The 27,409-nt window shown below is 34.7% G+C and overlaps 1 protein-coding gene across 7 annotated transcripts; it reads right to left on the reverse strand.

The window, feature by feature from the left end:
• Window positions 1–1,726: 1,726 nt before the first annotated feature.
• si:ch73-261i21.5 lies at window positions 1,727–27,310 on the reverse strand. Of its 7 annotated transcripts, none has more exons than XM_073914960.1 (13): window positions 26,235–27,310; window positions 24,416–24,694; window positions 22,633–22,708; window positions 22,435–22,540; window positions 12,281–12,507; window positions 9,750–9,934; window positions 7,338–7,410; window positions 6,641–6,738; window positions 6,372–6,452; window positions 5,084–5,255; window positions 4,893–5,001; window positions 2,183–2,206; window positions 1,727–2,106 (listed from the first exon to the last, which is right to left on the reverse strand). In XM_073914960.1, exons 2-13 carry the CDS (start codon window positions 24,544–24,546, stop codon window positions 1,955–1,957), a joined length of 1,434 nt encoding a protein of 477 aa, XP_073771061.1. In that variant the 5' UTR covers window positions 24,547–24,694; window positions 26,235–27,310; the 3' UTR covers window positions 1,727–1,954. The 7 variants fall into 7 exon arrangements, with proteins under 7 accessions (XP_073771061.1, XP_073771062.1, XP_021335070.2 ...); XM_073914961.1 differs by having other exon boundaries at window positions 9,750–9,974; XM_021479395.3 differs by lacking the exon at window positions 26,235–27,310 and having other exon boundaries at window positions 22,435–22,483; window positions 24,416–26,139.
• Window positions 27,311–27,409: the final 99 nt, after the last annotated feature.

A 27,409-nucleotide genomic window follows, 5' to 3' on the forward strand; every position in this document is an offset into this window, starting at 1 on the left:
TAAACCTTTTTTTCCCCTCGAGTTCAGTTAGATCATGCCTAATAATATCAGCAGGTTTAAGAATGTCCTGGGGTTGGAGATAATTCCAGTCTGGTCCATGAGCATGTAAGAGGGTATGAAATCAGGTAGTCCTTGAGAGCTCTCCTTGTTAAATGAGAAAAAGGGTGGATGGGTGGGGGGGATTCTTTAAAAAAAAAAAAAAAAAAAAAAACCAAGACGAGGAAGTGATGCTAGATGGGCTATTTATGGTGAGTTTGGAATTATCCAATTGGCTTACAAATGATTACAGATTAAAGACCAGACACGATCAATTATATTACTTGTTCCTCAAAATAAGTTTGTAAAACCTCGCTTATATTTTTCCCTCTAAATAAATGAAGTCAAGGATGTTAATTTGGGATGTATTATTCATTTATGAAATTGCATTGAATTCATGGATTACTGTAAATGTGTATAATGCTACAAACCGTAATTTACACTGTACTGATGATGAAATGATGCCTTCCACTCAAATGCATTATAAAGAGTTTCATCACTTAGAGCTTTCTGATGATGACACATTATTGTTTTTAATATATTTTTGATAGTTTCATGTAATAAACGTCTGCTCTGAACATTCCAAAGGCAATTTAAAGAAAAAGAAATCAATTCTGTGTTGATGTTTTACAAAAGGCATATTATTTTTATTTCTTGCTTTTCTTTTTACCTCACATTTTAAAGTTCAGAATTGTAAATTACAGTACATAAATTCTGATTTCTAGCTTTTCATTTGTTTACCAGAATTTAGGCTTTACATTTTGAAATTCTGAATACTTTTACCTTCATGAATCATGTTTTCTTTTCTGGTTATTTTGACAGCTCAACTCATTTCCTCGGCCCAGATCTGGCCCACACCATCAGCATTTGCTTGGCCCATGCCGCAGTGAATTACGGTGCATGACAAGTCTGGCTTCCATTTAAGAGGCAAACATGGAAAGTTACTAGTTTATAACCAAGTCAATAACCCATAACTGGACCTGAACTGGGCCAGGAATGTTGGTGTCACGACTGCAATGTTTTTTTATAAACCATGAAGCATTTCGCTTTATGGATGTGCTTTTTCTTGAAGCGACCTGATTGATAGATTTTTTTTCTTTACTTAAATAATTTAAATGTATTTTAAAAATGGGTCAAGATAGACCAGACTTGCGTGACCCACATATATTTTTAACATCTGGGCCAAATACTACACTTCATATCAGGCCCAAGTCTTGAGTGCCGCCTGTAAGACGGTGCCACCTCGGTCAAACCTGGGCCATGTTTGGCCCACGTGCTGTATGCCAGTGCCAGACGAATGACTGCTGTACCTGCTTTATACCAAATCTGGGCCAGATTTGCTACTTGTTAGGTGATCTTGTAGTTCTTTTTTTTTAAGAGTAAAAACATATAAATAAAAATATATTGTGAATAGTTTAATGCCTCAAAGTTTTAAGTTTTTATCCCAGAGTTGACCTTTTTATCCTAATTTTTAATCATTTATTTTATTTCAGAACTAAAAAAAAATCTAATTCTGGAAGGGGAAAATCTCATTTCTTTGCAAGTAAGGAGAGATCTCAATAGGCAAAAAAAAGGTTTATTGGTAAATATAAACTCCACATTCTGACCAAAAAATAAATAAATAAAAAAATTCGTTTTGGGCTCCAAATATCCTGCAATGTAAAAACAAATCCACATAAAACTAACTAAATCCTTATTTGGGTATTGCTTTAATGTATTCAATATGACAACATTAGAAAAATACATTTTGCCCTCATATAGAAACCCCCAAAATGCCTACATATCAATGGAATAACAAATCGTTGCATGCATGAGTATGATGTACTTCAGTAGATTGTTTTAAACTGTAAGACACAGATCTACTATCACATGACTAAAGCTACAAGAATGGGAAGAATGGGATGCAGAATTGTGACTGTCAGTGGGAAAGTGTGGATTTTCCTACACTGAATCGGCTCTTGCTGATCTTATAGATTAGCACAGCTAGCATGATGACGCAGAGTCCACCGAAAAGACCAGCGGCCACGGAGAAGCCGATCACCGTCCGCTCCTGCCTGCGATTCACAGATGCTGCACAAAGATAATAGACACTAATGTTACAAGCCTTTCAGATGAGTACCACTAATACTGAAACACACACACATACCTGCAGGAACAGCACCAAGCACTTCTAAAAAGGAAAGTGAAACCATTATATAGACAGATGAATCAACACATCAAGCAATGTTCCAGAAGAAAGCAACAGTGATATTAATTCGATTTTTTTTTATGGTGACTTTAATATGCAAACCAATGATTGTAGAATATTTTTACTCCAATTTATAAATGTTTAGATCGTTTTATGGAGCAATTGTGAGTTAACTTGTATATTTAGTTTACATCTATGAATTTTAATGTCTATCTTTCAATTTAGCAACAACAAAAAAGTCAAAGCTGTGAAGGGAAAGTCTCAAATTCGGGTTATTACATTTTAGTTAACACAGTTAAAAGGTTTTAAGAACAATCTTGCACTTTATCTGACAAAAAAAAAACAAAAAAACAATCTTGCCTTTTCCCTTCACAATTTTTTTTAAATTTTATTTTATAATTTTTTTGTACTGTTAAGTTTTATTGCAGAATTACAAGATTGAGCTTAAAAACTTTAAATTTTGTGAAAACTCATAACCTAAATCTTCCTTTCAACTCACTGACCACAAAACATCAGAATTGTGAAGGTAAAATGTTAGATTCAGCTTAATACTTTTCAGTTTTGACACAGTTGAAAGGTTTTAAGATCAATATTGCAATTAAGGCGGGAAAAAAAGCCAGAATTGTTAAAGGAAAAGGCAAGATTCAGGTTTTTACTTTGGTGTTTTTGGTCTCGTAGCTTATATGAAAATGTTTATACTGATAGATTTTGTTGAATTGCATAATATATTCTCACAATTGTGGAAAAAAAGTCAGAGTTTTCCAATACAGCTTTAAATTTGTGAGATGTAACTTGCGAATTCTGGTAATTCTTTCGCAATTAAATTAATTTAGATTTTTATTAATTTTAGATTTTTCAACAAATGTAATGTTACAACTTACAGTTTTGCAAGTGAAAGATATTAACTGTGAAAAAATACATTGAATTAACAGATGTAAGCTTTGAATTGCAAAAATAGTTTTTACACAAGTTAAAAAAATTTAATTTGTAATTACAAGCCTAAGATCCCACAATCGCAAGAAATGAAGTCACAATTCTGAAGAAAAAAATCAAATGGCTTAAAAGGTCAGATTTTAAGTGCACATCTTGCAACTCTGAGTTCATATTAAAAAGTTACAATTGCAAGATGTAAACATAAATTTGTGAGGGAAAATAAATAGAAGCAAAACTATTTTCGACTATAATTTGCATGTTTTAAAGAGCCCCTAATATGGGTTATAGACCCTAATAATGAAATTCCATGTTGTGTGTAACAATGCGCAGCGTTTAAATTTACTGATTCATTTATAAAAGAGACAACTCCTAGTGCTATAAATGAATGGTCTTTAGCCGTCTCGCCGTGATGTCGATACGAAAACTTAAACCCTGCCCAATTGTTGCGCCTGCAAACTCAGGAAAATTGAAACCTCCGGCCCATTTTACATTTACAAGAAACACCAGCAAATATAGAAAAACACAACACATTTAAAAAAAAATTAAATTTCTAAAAAGTGCTGCATTTTCACACCTAGAAAACAATTTACAAAAATGCGCTGCATTCTCTCACAACACTTTCAGATAACACAGAACATTATAGAAAAGTTTCAAGGGGATCCTAAAACATGACAGACATTGCTATTTAGGTTATAGTTATTGAGGCTAATACAAAAGGCAATGGAATGAGGATGCAACACAATTCTCACCTTTCAAAAATCACCTACAACTTCACTAAGCAATAGTCATGGCACAATAAACATTTTGCAGCAGCGTCCATCAAGTCCTCTTGAAACATTTCCATTGTATTCAGTTCTTTTTCCAAGTGTTGTGAGAAAACGCAGCGCGTTTTCCTAAATAATTTGTGTTGTGAGAAAATGCAGCACGTTTTATTAATTTGCTTGCATTATTTTTGTAAAGATCTTTTCTTAATTTGCTGGCTTTTTTTGTAATTGCAAGTGTTTTCTCAAATTTCAGCAAGTTTAACTCTCTCGGCCACATTGGAAAACATCAAACTGCAAGATTTTTATTTATTTTTTTAATCTTGCAATGGTAAGATATACACAACTGTTGAATTGCATTTAAATTGAAAATTTAAAAAGAAAGAAAATTGCAAGATCTTTTTAGTTTTTTTTTTTTTTTTTTTTTTACAGAATTGTAAAATGTAAACTTAGAACGTCTCACAACTGCAAAAAACAAGACAGAATTCTGAGGGAAAATGTAAATCTGATTTGAAGTTATCAAATCTTAGTTAGAATTGTCTTAGAGTCTTTTAAATTGTCAAAACAATTATATATTCTACTATAATCTGCATACACAATGTCACTGTGAAAATATATGTACAGTTGAAGTCAGAATTATTAGCCCCCCTGTTTATTTTTTCCCCCAATTTCAGTTTAACGAAGAGAAGATTTTTTTTTTCAACACATTTCTAAACATATTAGTAATAATAATTAATAATTTTGAACTTAAAATGGTTCAGAAAAAAAATGATTGCCAAAATAAAACAAATAAGACTTTCTACTGAAGAAAAAATATTATCAGACATACTGTGAAAATTTCCTTCCTCTGTTAAACATAATTTGGGAAATATTAAAAAAAAAACAAAAAAAAAACAGTGTGGCTAATAATCCTGACTTCAACTGTATATATTTGTCTTTTCTCTTCTCTCATATAAACCTCTGATTGTTCTTACCGTCCACTTTGGTAACAATTGGTCCAGAAGTGATGGTGGCGACATCACTGACTGAAGTTCCCTGAGCCGACTGCACTTCTCTTCTCTTTCTTCCTAACACTGTGCAGTTCTGACACACAAACACGTAAACTCGCTTTAATAGCTGAAGCCATATGTTTCTCTCAGTCACTCACACTACACAGTGCTCATACCTGCCGTAAGGATCTGCAGAAAGTCTTCTCACAGAGTCTGGTGGCGCAGTGGATGTAAGAGGTGGACACTGTCCTGTTTCTGTGCTCGGTGAAGCGAAACGTCTCGAAGGAGAAACGTGCAGTCTGAAGCTCTCCGTTCACAAACATCACGGTCTGTGGCTCTTTGTAACATCTGAAAATGACAGAGAATAATGTGGAGGGTCGCTTTAACTGCTCGCTCTACCAAACGGTTGACCATGTTTTGACTGTTATAAATAATGACTGTTTTAAATAACTGTTCACACACACACACACACACACACACACACACACACACACACACACACACACAGCATTGTTGACTTACAAAGAAATCAAACAGACATACTCCTGTTGCACTACTACACGTGATTTTGTAGTTATTGTTAAAAGAAACACACAAGAAACATGTTAAATGAGAATCTAAAAATATTTTATGGCATACTTTAAAAAAAGAGGAAAATTTAGTATTTAAAAATGTTTTATTTTGTATATTTTTTCTTACACTTCATATTTTCAGATTTTTCATAGTATATGTATTAATTCCAGTACGTTTACCATAAACCGACATATCAACTATATGGTTGAAGCTAATATTTTTAGAAATTATGGGATGTGTTGGCTGCACATTGGCGCAGCGGGTAGCACATTCACTTCACAGCAAGAAGGGCGCTGGTTCGAGCCTGTGGGTCAGTTGGCATTTCTGTGTGGAGTTTGATAGTTCTGCTCATGTTCGTGTAGGTTTACTCCGGGTGCTCCGGTTTCCTCCCCCCATACCCCCCCACCCCACCCCCCACCAAGTCCAAAGGCATGCGCTATGTGAATTGAGTAGGCTAAATTGGCCATAGTGTATGAGTTTGAATGAGTGTGTATGGATGTTTCCCAGTGATGGGTTGCAGCTGGAAGGGCATCCTCTGCGTAAAAACATATGCTGGATAAGTTGGCTGGATAAAATGCATTAAGTAAAAATAAAAGCTACAACTTTTAATGTTACTACTTCTCTTTCTGGAAAATTGCCAGAACAAATTTACTGGTAATTTCAAAAAGGGCCTGTTCAAACATGATCTCTTTATGAAAAATTGGTTGCAATTTTCCAGGAAAGTTCTGTAGGTGTTAAAGGGACTATTGAATATAACTAAGAATCACTTTTTTTTTTTTACAAAATCTGCATTGGAACTTAGTAGACATTTTTGTTTAGAGTAAAAAATTGCGTATTAGAAATTAATTGTGTAAAAATGAGTAAATGAGAAAGATGTAAGTCTTCACTTACCCAATGAACAGGTCAAATGATGTGCTGTTTTCTGGATAAGGACTAGTGGTTGCATAACATCGATCCAACAAAACATTAAACCTTAAAAAAAAAAAAACATACATATAAATATACATATATATTAATTATGTGCTTTATTTGTCTTTAGGCTTTTAGAAAATGTTTAATTTTTTAAAGGAGTCAGATTGCTCCCCAAAGCTCATTTTGCATCTTATATCACAGAATATCGTACAATGAATAATACAGCTCAGCTAAAATCGATCAGTTACCTTTGGGTGAGATTAGTAGCTCGAACTTCCACAAAAACCCTGGTCTTCAGATTAAGACCCACTGGAGGAATGGAGAGACGAGTTGTATATGCCAAATCCTTTTAGTCAGACACACACAGACAGACAGATCGAGATAAACACATGCAAATTAATTTTAATGTGTTCACAAGCGTGAGAAAACGAGCTTTTTTGCGGGTGTACTATCCCTTTAAATTGCTTTCTGCAGTTCACTTAGCGGCCAGTGGTGTCGCTAATGACAAGTGTTTCTGAATGAATTTCACATACAGCATGTTGCCCTGGACCACAAAAACAGCAACAAGAGTAAGTTTTTGAAAAATTGAGATTTATACAGAATCTGAAAAATAAATAAAAAAGTTTTCCGTTAATGTATGGTTGAACAATATTAGAACTGTTTGAAAATCTGGAATCTGAGCGTTCATAAATCTAAATAATGAGAAAATCGCCTCTAAAGTTGTCCAAATTAAGTTATTATCAATGGATGATGCTGATCAAAAAATGGATTCGATTTCTTACAATTTACTTAATATTCTAACGATTTCTGCCATGAAATAAAAATCAATAATTTTGACTTTCATCGTATTTAGCTTTTCTCACAAATATACCTGTGTCCTATGAGACTAATCTTGTGGTCCAGGGTCATGAAAGCACATGATATGCAAAAGAAGCTTTAAAATACCTCAAAAAGATGCATGCTGAGAGTGCTGATAAAACTGCCATTGTTGTCTTTAATGGCCAGACTAACTCCAGATCTGCTCCAAAACACAGCAGAAAAGCAACTTTCAGACACAAAACGAAAACTGAAGTAGCATAAAACAAAGCACAGTAACGTTCTGTTTGCCGTTTATTTTTTGTTTTCTTCCATTTGCTTTTTTAAGTTGTGCTAAAGCAGTTAGAATTTAATTGGCTGTCAATGTTTTTTATCCCTCAGCAACTAAAAGAATCGTGCTTTAAGTAATTTCATTCCTCTGCGTTCTTATCAGCTATTCCTTTATACAGCATTTAAAACAAATACAGTAATTGTCGTTATTGTCTTTGATGTGAACAGGACTAATTTAATTAAACCTATTTTAGATTAGAATAAGCGACTCAAGAATATACATAACCTGGCATTGGCATTATGTAATTTTTAACGGAGATCAGCAAAGACTAAAATGTGTGTGTGTGTGTGTGTGTATGTATGTGTCTGTGTATGTATGTATGTATGTATGTGTATATATATATATATATATATATATATATATATATATATATATATATATATATATATATATATATATATATATATATATATATATATATATACATACAGTTGAAGTCAGAATTATTAGCCCCCCTGAATTATTAGCGCCCCTGTTTATTTTTTGCCCAATTTCTGTTTAATGGAGGGAAGATTTTTTTCAGCACATTTCTAAGCATAATAATTTTAAAAACCTAAAAACCTAACAACTGATTTATTTTATCTTTGCCATGATGACAGTAAATAATATTTTACTTGATATTTTTCATGACACTTCTATACAGCTTAAAGTGACATTTAAAGGCTTAACTAGGTTAATAAGGTGAACTTGGCAGGATAGGGTAATTGGGCAAGTTATTCTATAACGATGGTTTGTTCTGTGGACTATCGAAAAAAAATTAGCTTAAAGGGGCTAATAATTTTGTCCCAAAAATGTTTTTTAAAAAATTAAAAACTGCTTTTATTCTAGCCGAAATAAAACAAATAAGACTTTTTCCAGAAGAAAAAATATTATCAGACATACTGTGAAAATTTCCTTGCTCTGTTAAACATCATTTGGGAAATGATCTCTCTCTCTCTCTCTATGTATGTGTATATATATATATATATATATATATATATATATATATATATATATATATATATATATATATATATATATATATATATATTCATTCATTCATTCATTCATTTTCTTGTCGGCTTAGTCCCTTTATTAATCCGTGTGTGTGTGTGTGTGTGTGTGTGTGTGTGTGTGTGTGTGTGTGTGTGTGTGTGTGTGTGTGTGTGTGTGTGTGTGTGTGTTTAATGATGTTTAACAGAACAAGGACATTTTCACAGTATGTCTGATAATATTTTTTCTTCTGGAGAAAGTCTTATTTGTTTTACTTTGGCTAGAGTAAAAGCAGTTTGAATTTTTTAAACATTATTTTAAGGTCAAAATTATTAGCCCCTTTAAGCTATATTTTGTCAATAGTCTACAGAACAAACCATCGTTATAAATTAACTTGCCTAATTACCCTAACCTGCCTAATTACCCTAGTTAAGCCTTTAAATGTCACTTTAAGCTGTGTAGAAATTTCTTGAAAGATATCGTCAAATATGATTTACTGTCATCATGACAAAGATAAAATAAATCAGTTATTACAAATGAGTAATAAAAACTACTATGTTTACAAATGTTGAAAAAAATGTCTCCGTTAAACAGAAGGGGGGGGGGTGATTTGTCATCATGGCAAAGATAAAATAAATCAGTTATTAGAAATGAGTTATTAAAACTATTATGTTCAGAAATTGTTGAAAAATCTTCTCTGTTAAACAGAAATTGAGGAAACGGGGGCTAATAATTCTGACTACATATATATACAGTAGAAGTCAGAGTTATTAGCCCCCTGTTTTGTACCCAGTTCAGAAGATCAGTTACATAATGTAATCATTCCTTCATTTTTTTGTTTTATTCACTACACTGAAAAAAAATATTCATTGGATTTACAATTTTTTTTTAGGGTAAGTGGTTGCAAAATTTAATATGGTCTAAATTTAAATAATTAAGTTAAACATTACAAAATTTAATTTGTTTGTTTGTTGTTGTTTGTAACCAATTATCAAATAATTGAAAATCCAATGAATCTTTTTTTTTTTTTCTCCTGTGTACTACTATTTTGAGTTTATTACACGGAGCCAAAACAAAAAATTCTGAAGCCATTGAAATCACTTTAATTCATCATTTATCCAATACATTGTCATTACATTATAAACTCTAAAATCTATTTCTGCATGAAATCTGATCTTCACATCATCTGCTGGTTTATTTGGTGACTATTAATAGTGTTTGAGCGCTGGTTCACTCACACGCTGATCTCGGTGTTGTTGAGCAGGTACTGCAGTGGGTATCGGCAGGAGAACATGTACTTTATCTCCTGCTTGTAAGTGATGGTCCCAGCGTTGGGGTCCTGAGTGTTCACCACTCCAGAGATGTTCACCGACTGCACACTGGAGAAGTCAGAGAAAAGCCCAGATCCGATCTCCTGACTGATCTGTGGAGGACGGTGGAACATGCAAAGACAGAAGCCTAACCTGAAGATTAGAAACAGCTTCGGTGTATCAATACAACTAATTAGAGATACCTTAAGATCAACAATGCAAAATGGCTGTATATATTATATTATATATTACAGTCAGGGTGCGGATTATACATTCAATCACAGGGTCAACTTTTTCTACAATGTTAGTTTGTATAACATGCTTCAGCAAATTAAATGTCTGTCTGTCTGTCTATCTATCTATCTATCTATCTATCTATCTATCTATCTATCTATCTATCTATCTATCTATCTATCTATCTATCTATCTATCTATCTATCTATCTATCTATCTATCTATCTATCTATCTATATATATATATATATATATATATATATATATATATATATATATATAAATTAAATCTAATTTATGAATAAAACATTTACGTTTTCAGTGTTTTGTGGGATGTTTAATCTATTCTGACCTAAGGTATTCTCTGTCTAGCTGTTTCAGAGGCTAGTGTAGATCAAACTATACAAACTTTACATCTAATTTGACTTAAAAGATCGGTGCTCTAGATCTGCCAGTTTCAGACTGATGAATGACATTTTTCTTGCTAAGGCATATTGACATGATTATGCATTCACATTGGTATGCACAAATGCATATTTATATCAACTATCATTTTAATTATTAATGATATTGTTTAGGATACAAATCAGAGCAAACTTCCACTCTCCAGGGCTGATCCCCCATACATGTTTTAATGTTCTTTAGGGGCGATCAAGAATTAATTAGGGGTTCAAACCCCACTGTAATTTGCACCATAATTACAGTGTATATAAAGTCTATTATTAGGCCACATAATAAAGGATATATTTTAAATTATTTAATTAATTACAAACTAGGCAAACTATATATAATAATAATTATAAAATATTTATTTTTTTAAATAAGTTTGTCTATAAATTCTAGTATTTTAGTCAAATCTATTAAAACCAAAATTATTATTATTATTATTATTATTATTATTATTATTATTATTATTATCATCATTATTAATAATAATAATAACAATAATAATAATAATAATATTGGGCTGCATGGTGGCGCAGTGGGTAGCTCGATCGCCTCACAACAAGAAGGGCGCTGGTTCGAGCTTTGGTTGGGTCAGTTGGTGTTTCTGTTTGAAGTTTGCATGTTCTTCTCGTGTTTGCGTGGGTTTTCTCCGGGTGCTCCGGTTTCCCACACAGTTCAAAACGTGTGGTATATGAATTGGGTAAGCTTAATTGTCTGTAGTGTATGTGTGTGAATGAGTGTGTATAGATGTTTCCCAATGATGGGTTGCAGCTGGAAGGGCATCTGCTGCGTAAAACATATGCTGGATAAGTTGGTGGTTCATTCCACTGTGGCGACCCCAGAATAATCAAAGAACTTAGCCGAAAATAAAATAAATGAATGAATAATAATAATATAATAATAAAATAATAATACAAAATATAATAATAATAATGATAATAATAATAATAATAATAATAATAATAATAATAATAATAATAATAATAATAATAATAATAATAATAATAATATAATTACAAGAATAACCTAATAGTAAAAAAAAACAACAACATTATATTTAAAAAAACAATTAAGCAGTTTGGACACATATTTGTTTTTGTTTTTTTATGGCTTTTTTTGTACCTGATGAATTACTATAATTTTTTTTATTATTATTATTCAAATAATACATTTACACTTTTTAGTACTATTATTATAAACAATTTAAAAGGGAAGAAAATTATTTGAATAAATAATATACATTAAACATAACAATATAGCTCTTTTTCGTTGTTGTTGTTGTCTCACTTCTAAAAATGTTTAAACATTTTTAACCCAGGGGTTCCCAAACATTTTAGACCGCGATGCCCAAAATAACAATTCCAGTTAAGTCGTGACCCCCCTAGACACAAGGTGGTTATAAACATACAAACATTAGAGAACTATATGAACATGAGCATTTTGACAACACAAAATTAGCGCAGCAGTCTAACAACCATATTATCTTTATTAGTCATCATTAGGTTGTTTAGGAGATTTTGATTTGAAAATCATCCTCCATGTTTAGTTGTGGCCTTTTTTTATAGTACACGAGCGCGTATAAGTGTTAAAGTTGAACCTTGTGCTGTAAAATCAATCTGCTGCATCTTACTTTATTGCTATGTTCCCCACTTTGTAAACTTAGGAACCAGTGCTCTAACTAACCCATCAAAACATTGAGTTGCATGATATGTATAAATGTATATACTCAATATGATACTTATTGTTTTCATAATGTCCATAAAAAAAAAGTCTACTACCGTGAGTTTATTGGAGCAAATAGACAAGTATGGCTCAGTGATGTAGAACTGGAATCTGACAACAGGAGGGTCGACGAACCAGTCTGCAATTCCTCTGCATTCAGGTGTGGAGAACTGACCATTCAGAGCCACCATCGATTCACTGTATCCATTGAAATACATGGGACACAACAAAATCTGCAGATCTATCCTGTTCGTGCCACACATCACCGTGATGTCCGAGTTATCTGTATAATAAAACAATGAAGTTTTTTTTTTTTTTTTACTGAAATCCATAGGGCTACCAGGACATTTAAAAGGACAGTTCAGCCAAAAATCAACATTCATTAACCTATTTTCCTGCAAGGAAAATAAAATATTGGGTTTCTTTATGGTTCCAAATAAAATTTTAAGTATTTTTGATTGAACTTTTTCATGTGTTAAGAAATAGATACAATATTTATTACGTTTTCGTAATATGCTGTATAATGAGAAAATTAAGTTGTTTTAAAACAAGTTTAATCTAGTAAATAGCTGCTTTATGTAAAGATAAATGAGAATACAAATGTGATTTTTAAAAATCTAATTCGACCTTAAAATTAAATAACACTTCTAGTAATTTAATCTCTCTTATTCACCATATCACCCTGCAGCCCAATAGCGGTCTCTCACTGAAGCTAAGCAGGGCTGAGCCTGGTCAGTACCTGGGTGGGAGACCACACAGGAAAGCTAGGTTGCTGTTGGAAGTGGTGTTGGTGAGGTCAGCAGGGTGTGCTCAACCTGCTGTCTGTGTGAGTCCTAATGCCCTAGTATAGTGATGTGGACACTATACTGTCAGTGAGCACCATCTTTCAGATGAGCCGTTAAACTGCAATCATGACTTTCTGTGGTCATTAAAATGCCATGGCACTTCTCGTAAAAAGTAGCAACCCCGGTGTCCTGGCCAAATTCCTTCCATCAGCCCTTACACCCAATCATCCCCATCAACTAAATTGGCTCTATCACTGTCTCAAACTATAGCTGGTGTGTGAGCGCACTGGCGCCGTTATTTTGTGGCTGCCGTTGCATCATCCAAATGGAAACTGCACAAGGTGGACATCCCCCCTCCTATATATATATATATATATATATATATATATATATATATATATATATATATATATATATATATATATATATATATATATATATATATAGTTAAAGTCAGAATTATTAGCCCTCTTTTGATTTTTATTTTCTTTTTTAAATATCTCCCAAATGATTTTTAACAGAGCAATGAAATTTTCACAGTATGTCTGATAATATTTTTTCTTCTGGAGAAAGTCTTATTTGTTTTATTTCAGCTAGAATAAAAGCAGTTATTAATTAAAAAAAAAACATTTTTGGGACAAAATTATTAGCCCCTTTAAGCTAATTTTTTTTTCGATAATCTACAGAACAAACCATCGCTATACAATAACTTGCCTAATTACCCTAACCTGCCTAGTTCACCTTATTAACCTAGTTAAGCCTTTAAATGTCACTTTAAGCTGTATAGAAGAGTCTTGAAAAATATCTAGTAAAATATTATTTACTGTCATCATGGAAAAGATAAAATAAATTAGTTATTAGAAATAAGTTTTTAAAACTATTATGCTTAGAAATGTGCTAAAAAAATCTTCCCAAAACAGAACAGAAATTGGGGAAAAAAATAAACAGGGGCACAAATAATTCAGGGGGGCTAATAATTCTGACCTCAACTGTATATATATATATATATATATATATATATATATATATATATATATATATATATATATATATATATATATATATATCAATTTATATAAAAATTTATATAAAAATAGATCAGCTGTTCATAGAAACACTTAATATAGTAAATAGTTGTGCCATTATGGATTAATAAGGATATAAAAACTATTTATAAAATAAAAAAAATCAGTCAAAAAAAGAATAAATCAAGTATTTTAATCACTCTAAACTATTTTTTTTGTGAAAGAAAATAAGACCATCGTGACACATTCCTTAAATCAACAATAAATAAAAATTGTTTAAAAATTTCAACAAAATTAAAGTTATTTAATAAAATTCATAAAAGCAGTGCTGTTTGTAGTTTAAACTGAAATTCACAGTAAAATATTCGTAAATTAACAGTTTTTTATATTTGGTGATTGATTTTTTTTCCACTTATTTATGCTCTTGATTTGCTTAATGGGTTTTTTAGTCTTTTCTCCAAAGTTTAAAAGTGACAAATTTACTACTTTGAAATTATATATTGTCTGTGTTTGTGTTGTAAATAGAGTACAAAAACCTGGTTACAAACTGCATTTTTTTCTGTTATTTTATTTGACTCACTTCTCTCTATATTATTTTCTTTAACAATATTATATCTCAAACTACTAAAATGCCAATAAAAGTCACTGTCAATCTACAGTGTTGACAAAGTTGACAAAGCAGAGATCAACATCCCATAATGCAATTCACTGCAGTAGCCTAAATAAACAAAAAACACCATGTAAACCACAAAATACTGAACCTTAATTTATATTTTTATATTATTTATTTGTTCTCTGATTGATCACTTCAAACTCAAAACAAGCGCAAAAACAGCTCGATTGAGTTCATGCATGTCTGTTCAAACTATGCATGAAGTTAAAGTGAAAGTCTATCTTTGTGTAATTTTGTGTGAACTATTTAATACATCTGCATAGTTGTCTAAATTAATGTCCTTTGAGTGTTTTATAAAGGACGCGCACCACATGAGGATCTAGCAAGGCTCACCGAATGGTGTTTCTGCCATAGAATGTAAAATAAACTCATGAGCTTCAGACCAATAATATCCAGCTTGAATCTCAACTGCAATCAGATCGACTCGTTTCAACAGATTTAGGGTGTTTAACTTTATTTTACATTTGTCTGTTTAGTTTTGATATATTTAAATGTATATAAAATAAAAAAATAAATACAATTATGTAGGGAGTGAAATTTGAAGTGAAACTAATGTTCTGTACCTTTAAATAAGTTTGGAAATAGTATCGCGGGATCAGAGAGACAGAGAGAGAAGGAGACGGAGAGAGAGAGAAACCGCACGAAGTAATCTGTAATGGCTGACTAATGATGTTCACCCTGTATGTTTAATAAATCAAGGGTTAATACCTGCCGATCGAGCTCCGTGTGTACTCCTTGCAACTAAGCCATAGAACCCACAAGACGGCGTGTGGTGAGAACTGGAAAGTTTATATCTAAAGAACCAACGCGCGTTACACTGGTGGCAGCTGTGGTTGGCTTCTTTTGCTGGGACACTAATTTTCTCATATTAAACGAGGGGAGCGTCGCCACTTTGACCAGCAGAGACGTTGATACACTTTCTGTGTATTTTTTTACGTGCTCTTTTTGTTTGCAAGTTTGGATTACGTGCGTTATTTTTTTTTTCTTTTTCAACAAAATGGCGGACGAAGAGCTTGATGCAGCTGCTGCACGAGGGGACAGGCATCTGGCGGATGCAGCAAACACACACCTGCCATTTAAAATTGATTTTCCTCATTCTTTTTCTGGTGATGGGACAGAACCATTTAGCTCATGGATACAGAGGTTTGAAGTAGCTCTTAATGTCTCAGCTGTACCACTGGATAAGGCCAAACTTCTTCCTGTCAAGCTTATTGGTCCTGCTTTTGCTTATTGGCAGTCTCTCTCATCTGATGTTAAAGCTGATTATGCTTTAGCTAAAGCCAGTTTGACCACTGTTTTTGGCCGTACAACATTTTTGGCTACTTTTCAGACATTTTTGAATGCACGTCCACGTAAACCACAAGAACCTCTTGAAGTTTATGCTGCTGAGCTCACAAATTTAGTGACTGAAGCATTTCCACAATATGATGCAGCAGCACGAAATTGTGAAATTTTTCGGCGTTTTGTGACTGGTTTAGACCCATCGCTTCAACTCAAAATTCATGAGCATGGCGCTGTGACTTTAGACAATGCTTTAAAAATTGCCACTCAGTGCGAACGTGCTCAGCTGGCCATCAGTGTTGCTAACCCTTCAGCTGTTATGCCCGTGGTGTTGAACCAGCAACCACCAACTAACACAGTGACCGCAAACCATATCACTGAACTGGCATCAGTGATAGCTGAACTCCGAACTGATCTGCATGCCTTACGCCAGTCTCATCAACGACAAATGGATGAACGTGTGGACCAGCTTTCACATCGGATTTCAAGTCTGCAGGACAAGAGGACGTCTTCCACACACTCTTCACATCAGTCCTGTGCTGCTGTGGACTATGACATCACAACACGACATCGCCAGCCTGACTTGGATGATCATCATAGAAACTGCTGCTGTACTTCACAACACACGCACGGATGTCGACAGCACCCTCAAGATGACTGCTGTCCTGCACAACGCCGCCGTGACTACTTCGAACATGAACAGGCACCCCCGACTGACAGCTTCTCCCGCCAAAGACGTTATAGCTACTCCCGTAGTTGTGAGTCACACCCTCCTTACACCACACACTATGCTGAACACACACCCCACAGGCCTTATGTTAACGCTAGGTCAGGTCGCTCACCTTCAAGGGAGCGCCGGTCGGATTACAACCCTGAGTATGTTACCCACTATAAACGTCCAACTTCACACAGTCCACAGTATAGACACTCGAGTTATCGCAGACATAGCTCTCCGTCACCACCCCCTCAGTCTCATAAGTCATCAAGATATTCTTCTTCCCCCACACGACACGTACACTTCACTGAATCTGACAGTGAGAAAGCTCCTTTCTCGCCACACCGGGGAAACGAGTAGAAGCTGTCATTGGGGACCAAATGCCAGCTTCCTCCTCAAAAGTGGTCCATTCAGATTCGGTTGTTTATAACACTCCGTCCACACCTTTTATTCAAATTGCACTGGCTGGCACTGAACTTCATGCATTAGTAGATACAGGCTCGGGTCTCTCACTTATTACAGATGACTGCCGTAAATCTATTCCAGCTTTGTCTACTCAGTCTATCAGCAGGTCGTTTGTGTTAGCGTCGTCAGTTACTGGACAGCCATTGGACATACTTGGATCTGTGACAGCTCCAATACATATTGGAGATGTCACATTTTCCCATGTTTTCCATGTAGTACGCACTGCCACTTACCCTGTAATAATAGGATGGGATTTCTTAATTGAGCACAATGTCACTGTTAACATATCACTTACGCGTTTAGAACTACATAACACTACAGTGCCCTTTTCGTCACCTCATTCACTCATTCCGGTTCAAAATTCGGCTGTCACAATCGCTCAAGTGACTATCCCGCCATTGTCAGAAGTGGTAGTCCCAATATCAGTAAAAGATAAGGGTGTAGCGAATCTTTTCATTGACACTTTAGGTTTGACTTTAGGTGTAGCTCGAACATTGACCACTGTTCAAAAAGGGAGGGCAATAGTTCGAGTTGTGAACCCAACTAACGAACAAGTCTCTCTTGATGCTGGATGTCCATTAGGTCAGATTTTCTCTGTCACTGGCAATGCACATGATGAGTATGCATTAGTCTCAGCTGTGACTTCTAGTGAAGCTCTCCGTGGCCACCCAATGTCAGATGTGCATTTGGAGGATGGTCAACTAAACGCTGATGAGCAAGTAGAGCTTAAGAGCCTACTGAAAGAATTCTCTGACATTTTTAGTGTTCATTCTCACGACTATGGCAAGACAAACTTGATCACACATAGTATTAATACAGGCAATGCAGCTCCAATAAAACTTCGTCCATATAGAACATCACCAGCTACTCAGGCTGTACTGCAACAAGAGGTGTCAAAGCTCTTGGACCACAACATCATTGAGGAGTCTCAAAGTCCATGGTCAGCCCCGGTTGTTCTTGTTCGAAAGAAGGATGGTACACACCGGTTCTGTGTTGATTATAGACGCCTCAATGATGTTACCATTAAAGACTCGCACCCTCTTCCTCGCGTGGATGACACCCTTGGCAGGCTTGCTGGAGCCCGAGTGTTTAGCACAATTGACTTGACTGCCGGCTACTGGCAAATTCCACTTAACCCTAGCGATAAAGAAAAGACAGCCTTTTCCACTGGTGCTGGGTTATATCAATTTTGCATGATGCCGATGGGTATCTCCAATGCACCACCCAGTTTCCAGCGGTTAATGGAACTTGTGCTTCGAGGTCTGCACTGGAGTATTTGTTTGATCTACTTAGATGATATTATCATCTACAGTGCTGATTTTTCACAACACCTACAGCACTTGCGTGAAGTTTTCCAGAGATTTCGTACAGCTGGTCTAAAACTTAAGCCATCCAAGTGCCAGTTTGCACGCTCCTCTGTTACTTTTCTTGGCCACCGTGTTTCCAGTGCCGGGATTGAGCCAGACCCATCAAACATAGATAAAGTGAGAACATGGCCAATTCCAATATCAGCCACACAGGTCAGAGCTTTTCTTGGTCTGTGTTCCTATTATCGTCGATTCATTAGTCAATTCGCTAAGACGGCTGAACCCTTGTACCATCTCACACACAAGGGAGTACCATTCACTTGGTCAGTGGAAGCAAATGAAGCTTTTCTTGTACTAAAACAGGCGCTGACTTCATCACCTATTATAGCGTTTCCAAATTTTTCAGCTCCTTTCCTTCTTTACACAGATGCTTCTCTTCATTCTGTGGGCTCTGTCCTTTCCCAAAAGAAAGAAGGAAAAGAGCATGTAATTGCATACGCCAGTCATGTCTTGTCTGCTGCGTAAAGAAAATGGTCAACATTTGACAGAAAATTGTATGCCATTGTTTGGTCAGTTCGCCACTTCAGGCACTATCTTGCTTGTCACCCATTCACTATCATAACAGATCACAAGCCGCTGGTCGGTCTTAAGAAACTTCCTCTTGATCATGATCCTACGGGTAGGCGAGCTCGTTGGGCCTTAGAATTGGACTTGTATGATTGGCATGTCATTCATCGAGAGGGAGCTAAACACCTTAATGCAGATGCTATGTCCAGGCGGCCAGATAATAATCCTGTAGACTCTGACAGTTACATTCAGGGCAACATGTCCACCTTTTCGGTAGCAACTCAGACCACATTGGCGCCCTTGCGGGCGGGGACAGCTTCAGCTCACACCCAGACTTTGCAGATGAATAAGGATGTGCTTTTGCCGACAACCATTTCAGGTAACACAACAGCAAATCTCGTTCTAATTCAGAGTGATTGGAATGTGATAGAAAAGCAAAAGTTGGATCCAGATTTAGCTGTTGTTTTTACTTGGATGGAAAAAGGGCATAGACCACCCTTGTGGAGATTACGTGAGGCTTCCCCATACCTCAGAAAACTGTGGACACAGTTTAGTCGTCTTATTATCCACAATGGTGTGTTATGCAGACACTTGCGTAACTCTTTTAGAGATGATACCTTTCAGGTGGTCATTCCCATATCATTGATTCCTGAAATACTCAGTCATGTCCATGGGCATCCATCAGCTGGTCATTATGGTCAGGCAAAAACATTGGACAGAGCTATGCGGTCCTTTTATTGGCCTTATATGTCTTCAGACATAGCCAAACATTGCTCCCAATGTACGGCTTGCCAATCACGGCGTTCTCCTGTGCCCAGGCCGCAGGCACCACTCATTCCTATTACTCCTGAGCGTCCATTCCAAATAGTGGCGGCAGACATAACAGAGTTGCCTGTTTCCACTAAGGGTAATCGTTATGCCCTAGTAATGATGGACCTATTTACCAAGTTTGTCAATCTCTACCCACTAAAAGATCAGACAGCTCACTCAGTGGCAGTTTTCATTTTTGACCACTATATACCACAGCATGGTGTCCCTGAGGCCCTACACTCGGATCAGGGCAGGCAGTTTGAATCAGACCTAATAAAGCACCTTTGTAACTTGCTATCAATCAAAAAGCTTCGTACATCCCCTTATCATGAGCAGTGTGATGGAGCTGTAGAGCGTTTTAATCGCACGTTAAAAGGTGAACTTTCTAAGTGTCTATTTGATTCAGGTTCAGAGTGGGATGAGTATCTCCCACAGGTTGCATTGGCTTACAACACCACCAAGCACACTAGCACTGGGCTAACACCTTTCTTTCTAGCCCATGGCAGAGAGGCCCGTGTTCCTATAGAAACACTACTTCAGGACAATAATGCTTCCTGTTCAGCAACAGCTGGTACACCCGCAGGATATGCTAACAAAGTGCGTAAAAGACTAGCATGTGCTTATCGTTCTGCGATAGCTTTCCGAGATAAGGCTCAAGAACAACAACGCCTGAACTATGATCGTCATTTGAAGTACACTCCGTATAACAGGGGTGACTTGGTTTTAGTGAATGACCCTGCACACCGCCACAACAAACTGCATCCACGTTGGGTAGGCCCATATGAGGTTTTACAATCCATATGCCCATTTGGTAGTTCTACCCCAGTTAATTTTGAAGTCCATGATGTATCTAAACCTCATGCAAAAGCAAAAATAATTCATTACAATCGCATGAAACCGTACATTACTGACATGCAGAACACTCATACCCTTACCCCCTCTCCCTCCCCTGCTCAGCCAAACACTCTTAATACATTGTCTGGGCTCTTACCACCCCACATTACACCTGCACCACCAGGACTTCCTACAGTTCCGGTTCCTTTGGAACTTCCTCAGTTACAAACACAGCCCCAATTGCACTCACCTGAAACCCTACAATCTTTCGGACCTATGGACAATGGCCAGAGCTTGAACTCAGGACTGTCACCTCAAACTCAGAGAACACCTGACACGGGATTGTCAACAGGTGTTTCTGAATCACCGGACTCTCCAGTGGCTACACGGAATGTACTTTCCAGGACACGTCGTTTGCCTTACCATTTGAAAGATTTTGCACTTTACTGAGTTTTTGTCTTTTATCTGTACTTGTTTGATGTGCAGCTTTATATGTCTAATAGTTAAGGGAAGGTTTTTCAAATACTGATGCCTTGTGGCGCTATGTCATTTTTGTTGCTCATGGTTAGACATGCTTTTGAAAGTATAAGATTTTATTTTTTTATATATACAGTTTTGGGTAACATTGTTTCTGGATGTTGAGCACATACAGTTTTGTGCTAAATTGTGTTAGAGAAATGAGGACATTTCTTGTAGGGTAAGGGAGTAATATGTAGGGAGTGAAATTTGAAGTGAAACTAATGTTCTGTACCTTTAAATAAGTTTGGAAATAGTATCGCGGGATCAGAGACCTGTGAGTGAGATCGCGCGCATGGATGCGCGCGCGAGACAGAGAGAGAAGGAGACGGAGAGAGAGAGAAACCGCACGAAGTAATCTGTAATGGCTGACTAATGATGTTCACCCTGTATGTTTAATAAATCAAGGGTTAATACCTGCCGATCGAGCTCCGTGTGTACTCCTTGCAACTAAGCCATAGAACCCACAAGACGGCGTGTGGTGAGAACTGGAAAGTTTATATCTAAAGCACCAACGCGCGTTACAATTATATATAATATAGTTTTAGTTTTATATAAAATTGCATAAAAATAATAATAAAAAAAAATATATATATATATATATATATATATATATATATATATATATATATATATATATATATATATATATATATATATATATATATATATATATATATATATATATATATATATATATAATTTTTATATATATAAAATGCTGATAATAGAAAATAATGGAGGGCACAACAAATGTATAATATATATTTGTAAAAAAATAATATAATATAATACATTATTTGTTAATAAATAAAGCTTTAAATGAGAATTTCATACAAAAAAAATTAGAGAACATGTCAGACAGGTGGGACTTCAAAAATTGATCAAAGAAAGAAGCGGGCCCGAAGTGAAACAGGTTGAGAACCCCTGCTCTAAAGTATTGTGTTTTTTAAAGCACCGTGACACCTTCCATAAATCAACACCTTCCTATAGTTGTCTAATCCTTTCATAATATTATTCAGAAAATGTTTGTTGTTCATTCTGACACACTACTGCGACATTTAAAACCACAACTAAAGAAGGACACGTCATTAAAATAATACTGCATATATTAAACTAAATACAGGTCCAGTATTGCCAGGTGGTCTCAGGTTCCTCTGTGCTTCTAAAGATGCTGAAAGCTGAGAGCAAGGAGAGAATTATAAGGATGCGTCTGGATCTTTCTGACTCACCTGGCTCTCTGAATGTAGGATGGGTGAGGCAGGGACTCTGAGCCTCCAACTGCAGAATCAGGACAAGATGATACACGAGGAGGACAGGCCACATGATGCTGTGTGGCTGCAGGGGAAAATCCCACACAGCACAAGAACAGGCTGACCTTGATTTACTCCAAAGCAGACATTAAAGGGGGAAAAAAGACAAACACTTACGGGTGGATCACTCACGCTACAGGTGTTCAGTTCCACATGCAGTTGTTCTGCTCGAGTGGGAAAATAAATGAGGATTCTGGGGACAGAGAAACAGATTATTTCAAGCATTACATTACTTCAATGTTAATACTACTAATAATGATAAAATTAGACAGATAGACATGATGTAGAAAAATAGATGAAACCCAATGGAAAGTGGGATAGAATGAAAGATGAATGGTGAGACAGATGGTTGGATAGATTAAAAAACTGAATGAATGGATGATTACTAAAAAGCAAACAAACAGACAGACAGACAGACAAAAACAAACAAACAAAAAAAGAAAGAAATGGAAAAAATGAAATAAACTAAGTGAACAGGAAATAAAAGAATAAATGAATAGGACATATGAGTAAAGAAACAAAAATGAAGAAAGAAAAAGTGAATATTAATAAATAAATTAAAATTAAAACAAGAAAAGTTAAGAAAGAAAATAAAAAACAATCAAAGAAAGAAACAAATCAATGAAATGAACAAACGAAATGAATATAAACAAATAAAGAAAAAATTAAGAAACAAAAATGAAGAAAAAGAAAAGAATAAAAGGAAAGGAAAGAAAAAAACTAAAGAAATTAAAAAAGGAAATAAACTAAATGAATATTACTAAATGTATAAAATAAAAAATGAAGATAGAAAAAAAGGAAAAGAAAAAAAAAGAAACAAAGAAAGAAACAAACTAAAGAAATGAACAAACGAAATGAGTATGAATAAAAGAATAAAAAAGAAAAAAAGGAAAAGAAAAACGAAACAGTCAAAGAAAGATGAAACAATCTAAAGAAATAAACAAACAAAGAAAAATAAAAAAATTAAGAAACTAAAATGAAGAAAAAAAACAAAAAGAAAAAACAAAGCAATGAAAAAACAAGAAATAAATGAAATTAATATTAATAAATGATTAAATATTAAAGAAACAAAAATAAAGAAAGAAAAAAGAAAGAAACAATCAAAGAAAATTTAACTAAAGAAATTGACAAACAAAATAAATATCAATAAACGAATAATTAAATAAACAAAAAAAATAAAAAAGAAAAAGAAAAATATCAAAGACAGACACAAACTAATGAAATGAATTTGCATAAATGAATAAAAAATAAAGTAATACTAGAGAAAAAGGAAAGAAAATAACTAAAAATAAAAACTAAAGAATTGAAAAACTAAAGAAATAAACAAAATTAATATGAAAAAATGAATTAAAAAAAGAAAGAAACAAAAAAAAAAGAATTTAAGAAAAAAAAGTTGACTTTACAGGCTCATAAAAATGATACAATTTATTAAAGTTATCATTAAATTGTCCTAAGATAAACACAAGGGAATTTGGAGGGAAATATAGAGAATGACAAATGAAATGACGAGATGGATAGAACGATATAATGCTAGAGACAGAACGATAGATGGATGGACAGACAGACGGATGGATAGAATGATATAATGCTAGAGATAGAATGATAGATGGATGGACAGACAGACAGACGGATGGATAACGATATAATGTTAGAGACAGAACGATAGATGGATGGACAGACAGACGGACGGATGGATAGAACGATATAATGCTAGAGACAGAACGATAGATAGAACGTGATAGACGGACGGACAGAGAGACAGATAGAAAGATGGATAGAATGATACAATGATAGAGACAGACAGACAGATGATTATAACAATAAATTGTCAATATATTTGATTTAAAAAGTTATAACATATTCGTCCTATTAATACTATATGATGATGAACACACAGTACCTTGTTGTCCTGGTTTCTTCTCGTGTGTCTTTTGTCAGTGTTTGTGATGATGTGCTATTTATACTGGTCTCCTCCTGTCTGTATGTGTGTGAGGGAGGCACCAGAAACACGGCAGTCAGGAGGAACATCATCAGCACAAGCTCAGCATCAGGTGTACAGCTCACGTTAATCAGGTACCTGTCTTCAGCATAGTCATATTCCACTAATGCATTATATCACTGTGTAACACGCTTCACTTTACTGTGCCATTATAAAAGCACATTATGCAGCAAATGTGTCCTGTTGGAGACAAAAGTGGTTTACAACAGGACATTCATGTTCATTTCATTAAATAATAAAATGAAGCCCTTCTGACCAGGATATGAAAATGTGAAAGTGCATTTCCTCTGATCTTAAGGCTTCCATAACTGAGACTTAAATATAGTAAATATATCAACATTATTAATTTTGTGTACAAGTTAATCAACATAGACTTATTCTGAAAATGTCCCTGTATACATTTCTGGAGATCACAAATTATATAGCCAGAAGCACAAATGGCTGCATTTCATCTTTACAGCAAACGCTGCGGGGTGGTACATATATGTTGCCGTTTCTTTTCTCGCTTACCAGCTGACCGCTTATCTCTATATGAACGGCTTTTCTGCTGCATGTTGCCAGTTTGTCCAGTGGCTCGCCACGTACATAGGCAGACTTGAGACGCAGAGAGTAGTTGATCACTAAGACGAGGTTTAAGAACAGTTCCAGAAAGCAGTTAAAACAAAAAACTAAATTAAATAAACAAGTAAATAACAGGGTAAAAACGTGGTAAGGTCTGAAAATGTAGGAAAAATCAGGGGGGCTTTTCTTTTTTTGGATTGCTTTTAAAAACACTTTTGTTTGGCTTTAGGAAAGGGGGTGGGTGCAGGGTCGGAGTGGGACTCTTTTTCAGCCCTGGAGTTTCAAGCCTTAGACCGGCCCTCCTCAGTTCACGACTGACTATATTAAAATAAGGTCATTTCCAATTCAGTTTCTAATGACACTATCATGTCTTTTCAAGAAAACAGCTGCTTTAGAACTTCAGATGTTCAACAACCCTAACAGTATTATATGCCTTAACAATGAAAATGAAGTAAATAAATAAATAATTACTCCAGTAAGATTAGAACACAGGTCATTAGTGTCATAAATGTAACGTGCATACCACTGGACCACAATGGTGCTGTTATGTTAGTATGGCTGAAATAAAAAATAAATATTGCACTGTAACCTGCAAGACTCTTTTAATCACAGTATTACTTTCTATTAATGGCTTAATCTTTTTCTCCCCTTTTTAGATTTCTGATCAAGTTATGTCAGATTTATAAATGTACTTAATCATCCGATTTTCATTGAGCAGGTCAACATCTCCTGGGACACATTTCGCGATCTCCAGAAATGTATATAGGGGAACGTTTTCAGACATAGGTCAAAGCAATTTAAAAAAAATATACCAACATGAAATTAAAAATAATACAAATGGCTACTTCTGAATATTACAAAGTTAAAAAGGATAACGTTCAACTTTATTTTTGAGGTTTTAGTTTTATAGACTGCACTTTATTAGAACCCATTAGCCATTATAATAAACTACCTTCTATTTTATTGAACATATGAACAAATCTTCATTTAAAGCTTGCAATTCTACCATACACATTTAGACATTTAGCAGATGCGTTTGTCCAAAGTGACGTACAATTAATATGTAACTTTAATTAGAAAAAAACATTGCTTCTTTTTTATACAATCTGTGCGATATTGTCAATAATGTGAAAAAAAAAACATTAAAAATGTAACTTACTTCTGTGTCCGGAACAAAGAACAGCCATACTTTTCGTCAGCGTAGACGATATTTTTCAAATTACAGCAGACAGAGCCATACTGCCAATTGATTGGACAAATAATGTCCAATGACATGGATAGTATGCCTCACATTAGGTGACATGCTTCGAAAGCAAAAAATAAATAAATAAATAAATAAAAAATTAACAGATTTTACTGTTTTATTGGAGTTAGGGTCCAAAATTGTTAGTTTAGTCAGACTATTTTAAAAGGATTACAAATATTTATTTGCTGAAAAAAAAGTGTTTTCTTGATTTAAATTCATTAAAAAATGTGCTCACTGCACTTTACAATTAGTTAATACATTTAGTTGATCTATTTACTATAGGCTAGGTATGAATAATACTTGAACAACTGCATTAATCATAGTTCAGCATTTACTAATGTGTTATTGAAATCCAAAGATGTGCTTGTTAAAAAAAAAAACTAACAATGAACAACTCTATTTTTGTTGTTTACTAAAGTTGTGTACAGGACAAAAAAATAAAACAAATCCTTTGAAAATGGGGGGGGGGGGGGGGTCATTCAGATCATCTGAATGTTTAGTTCATGTTTCTAAATACATTAAACCAACTGAACATTAATCAAAATCTTTATATGTACAGTAGTGGATGAAAGTGAATTGTTTCAATCCAATTTACATTGTTTGTTCTATTGAACACAAAGGAAGATATTTTGAAGAAGGTTGGAAGAGTGTAACCATTGATTTAAACAGTAATTGGTTTTTCTACTATGGAAGTCAATTAGAAGATTTCCAACTTTCTTTGAATTATCTTCTGTGTTAAAAGTCAAATGGGATAGAACAAGAGGGAGTGCAGTTTACTTCACAAAACAACAATACAATTTAAACAAACAGCAATTTCATCAACCTGAACTATTTTATAGATTTTAAATGAACAAAAGGAAGATCATCATGAAGCCTTAACCCAACAATAACTGGTATTAGTTGTCTAATCCATTCATATTATTTTTCATAAAACACGCACATACTCTCAAAGCGTTTTTAGCGCAGGTGATTTCAGACATGCCGTCTTCGTGAGAAAGCTCTGCTTTTTTTTAAAAACAGGTATCACACCTTTTCAGACAAAGCCTGCCGTCTTCAGAGCATCGATTTAACAAAGGCAGACCCTCTTA

Source organism: Danio rerio, chromosome 10 (genome assembly GCF_049306965.1).
Source record: "Danio rerio strain Tuebingen ecotype United States chromosome 10, GRCz12tu, whole genome shotgun sequence".
NCBI lineage: Eukaryota > Metazoa > Chordata > Actinopteri > Cypriniformes > Danionidae > Danio > Danio rerio.

Excerpts from the sequence above, each read along its gene's own strand:
- si:ch73-261i21.5 (XM_073914960.1), bottom strand. The coding sequence starts at position 24,546 with ATGATGTTCCTCCTGACTGCCGTGTTTCTGGTGCCTCCCTCACACACA. Across the intron at positions 22,541-22,632 it reads GTAGCGTGAGTGATCCACCC|CCACACAGCATCATGTGGCC; the intron begins GTAAGTGTTTGT and ends TTTCCCCTGCAG. Across the intron at positions 6,453-6,640 it reads GCTACTAATCTCACCCAAAG|GTTTAATGTTTTGTTGGATC; the intron begins GTAACTGATCGA and ends TTTTTTTTTAAG.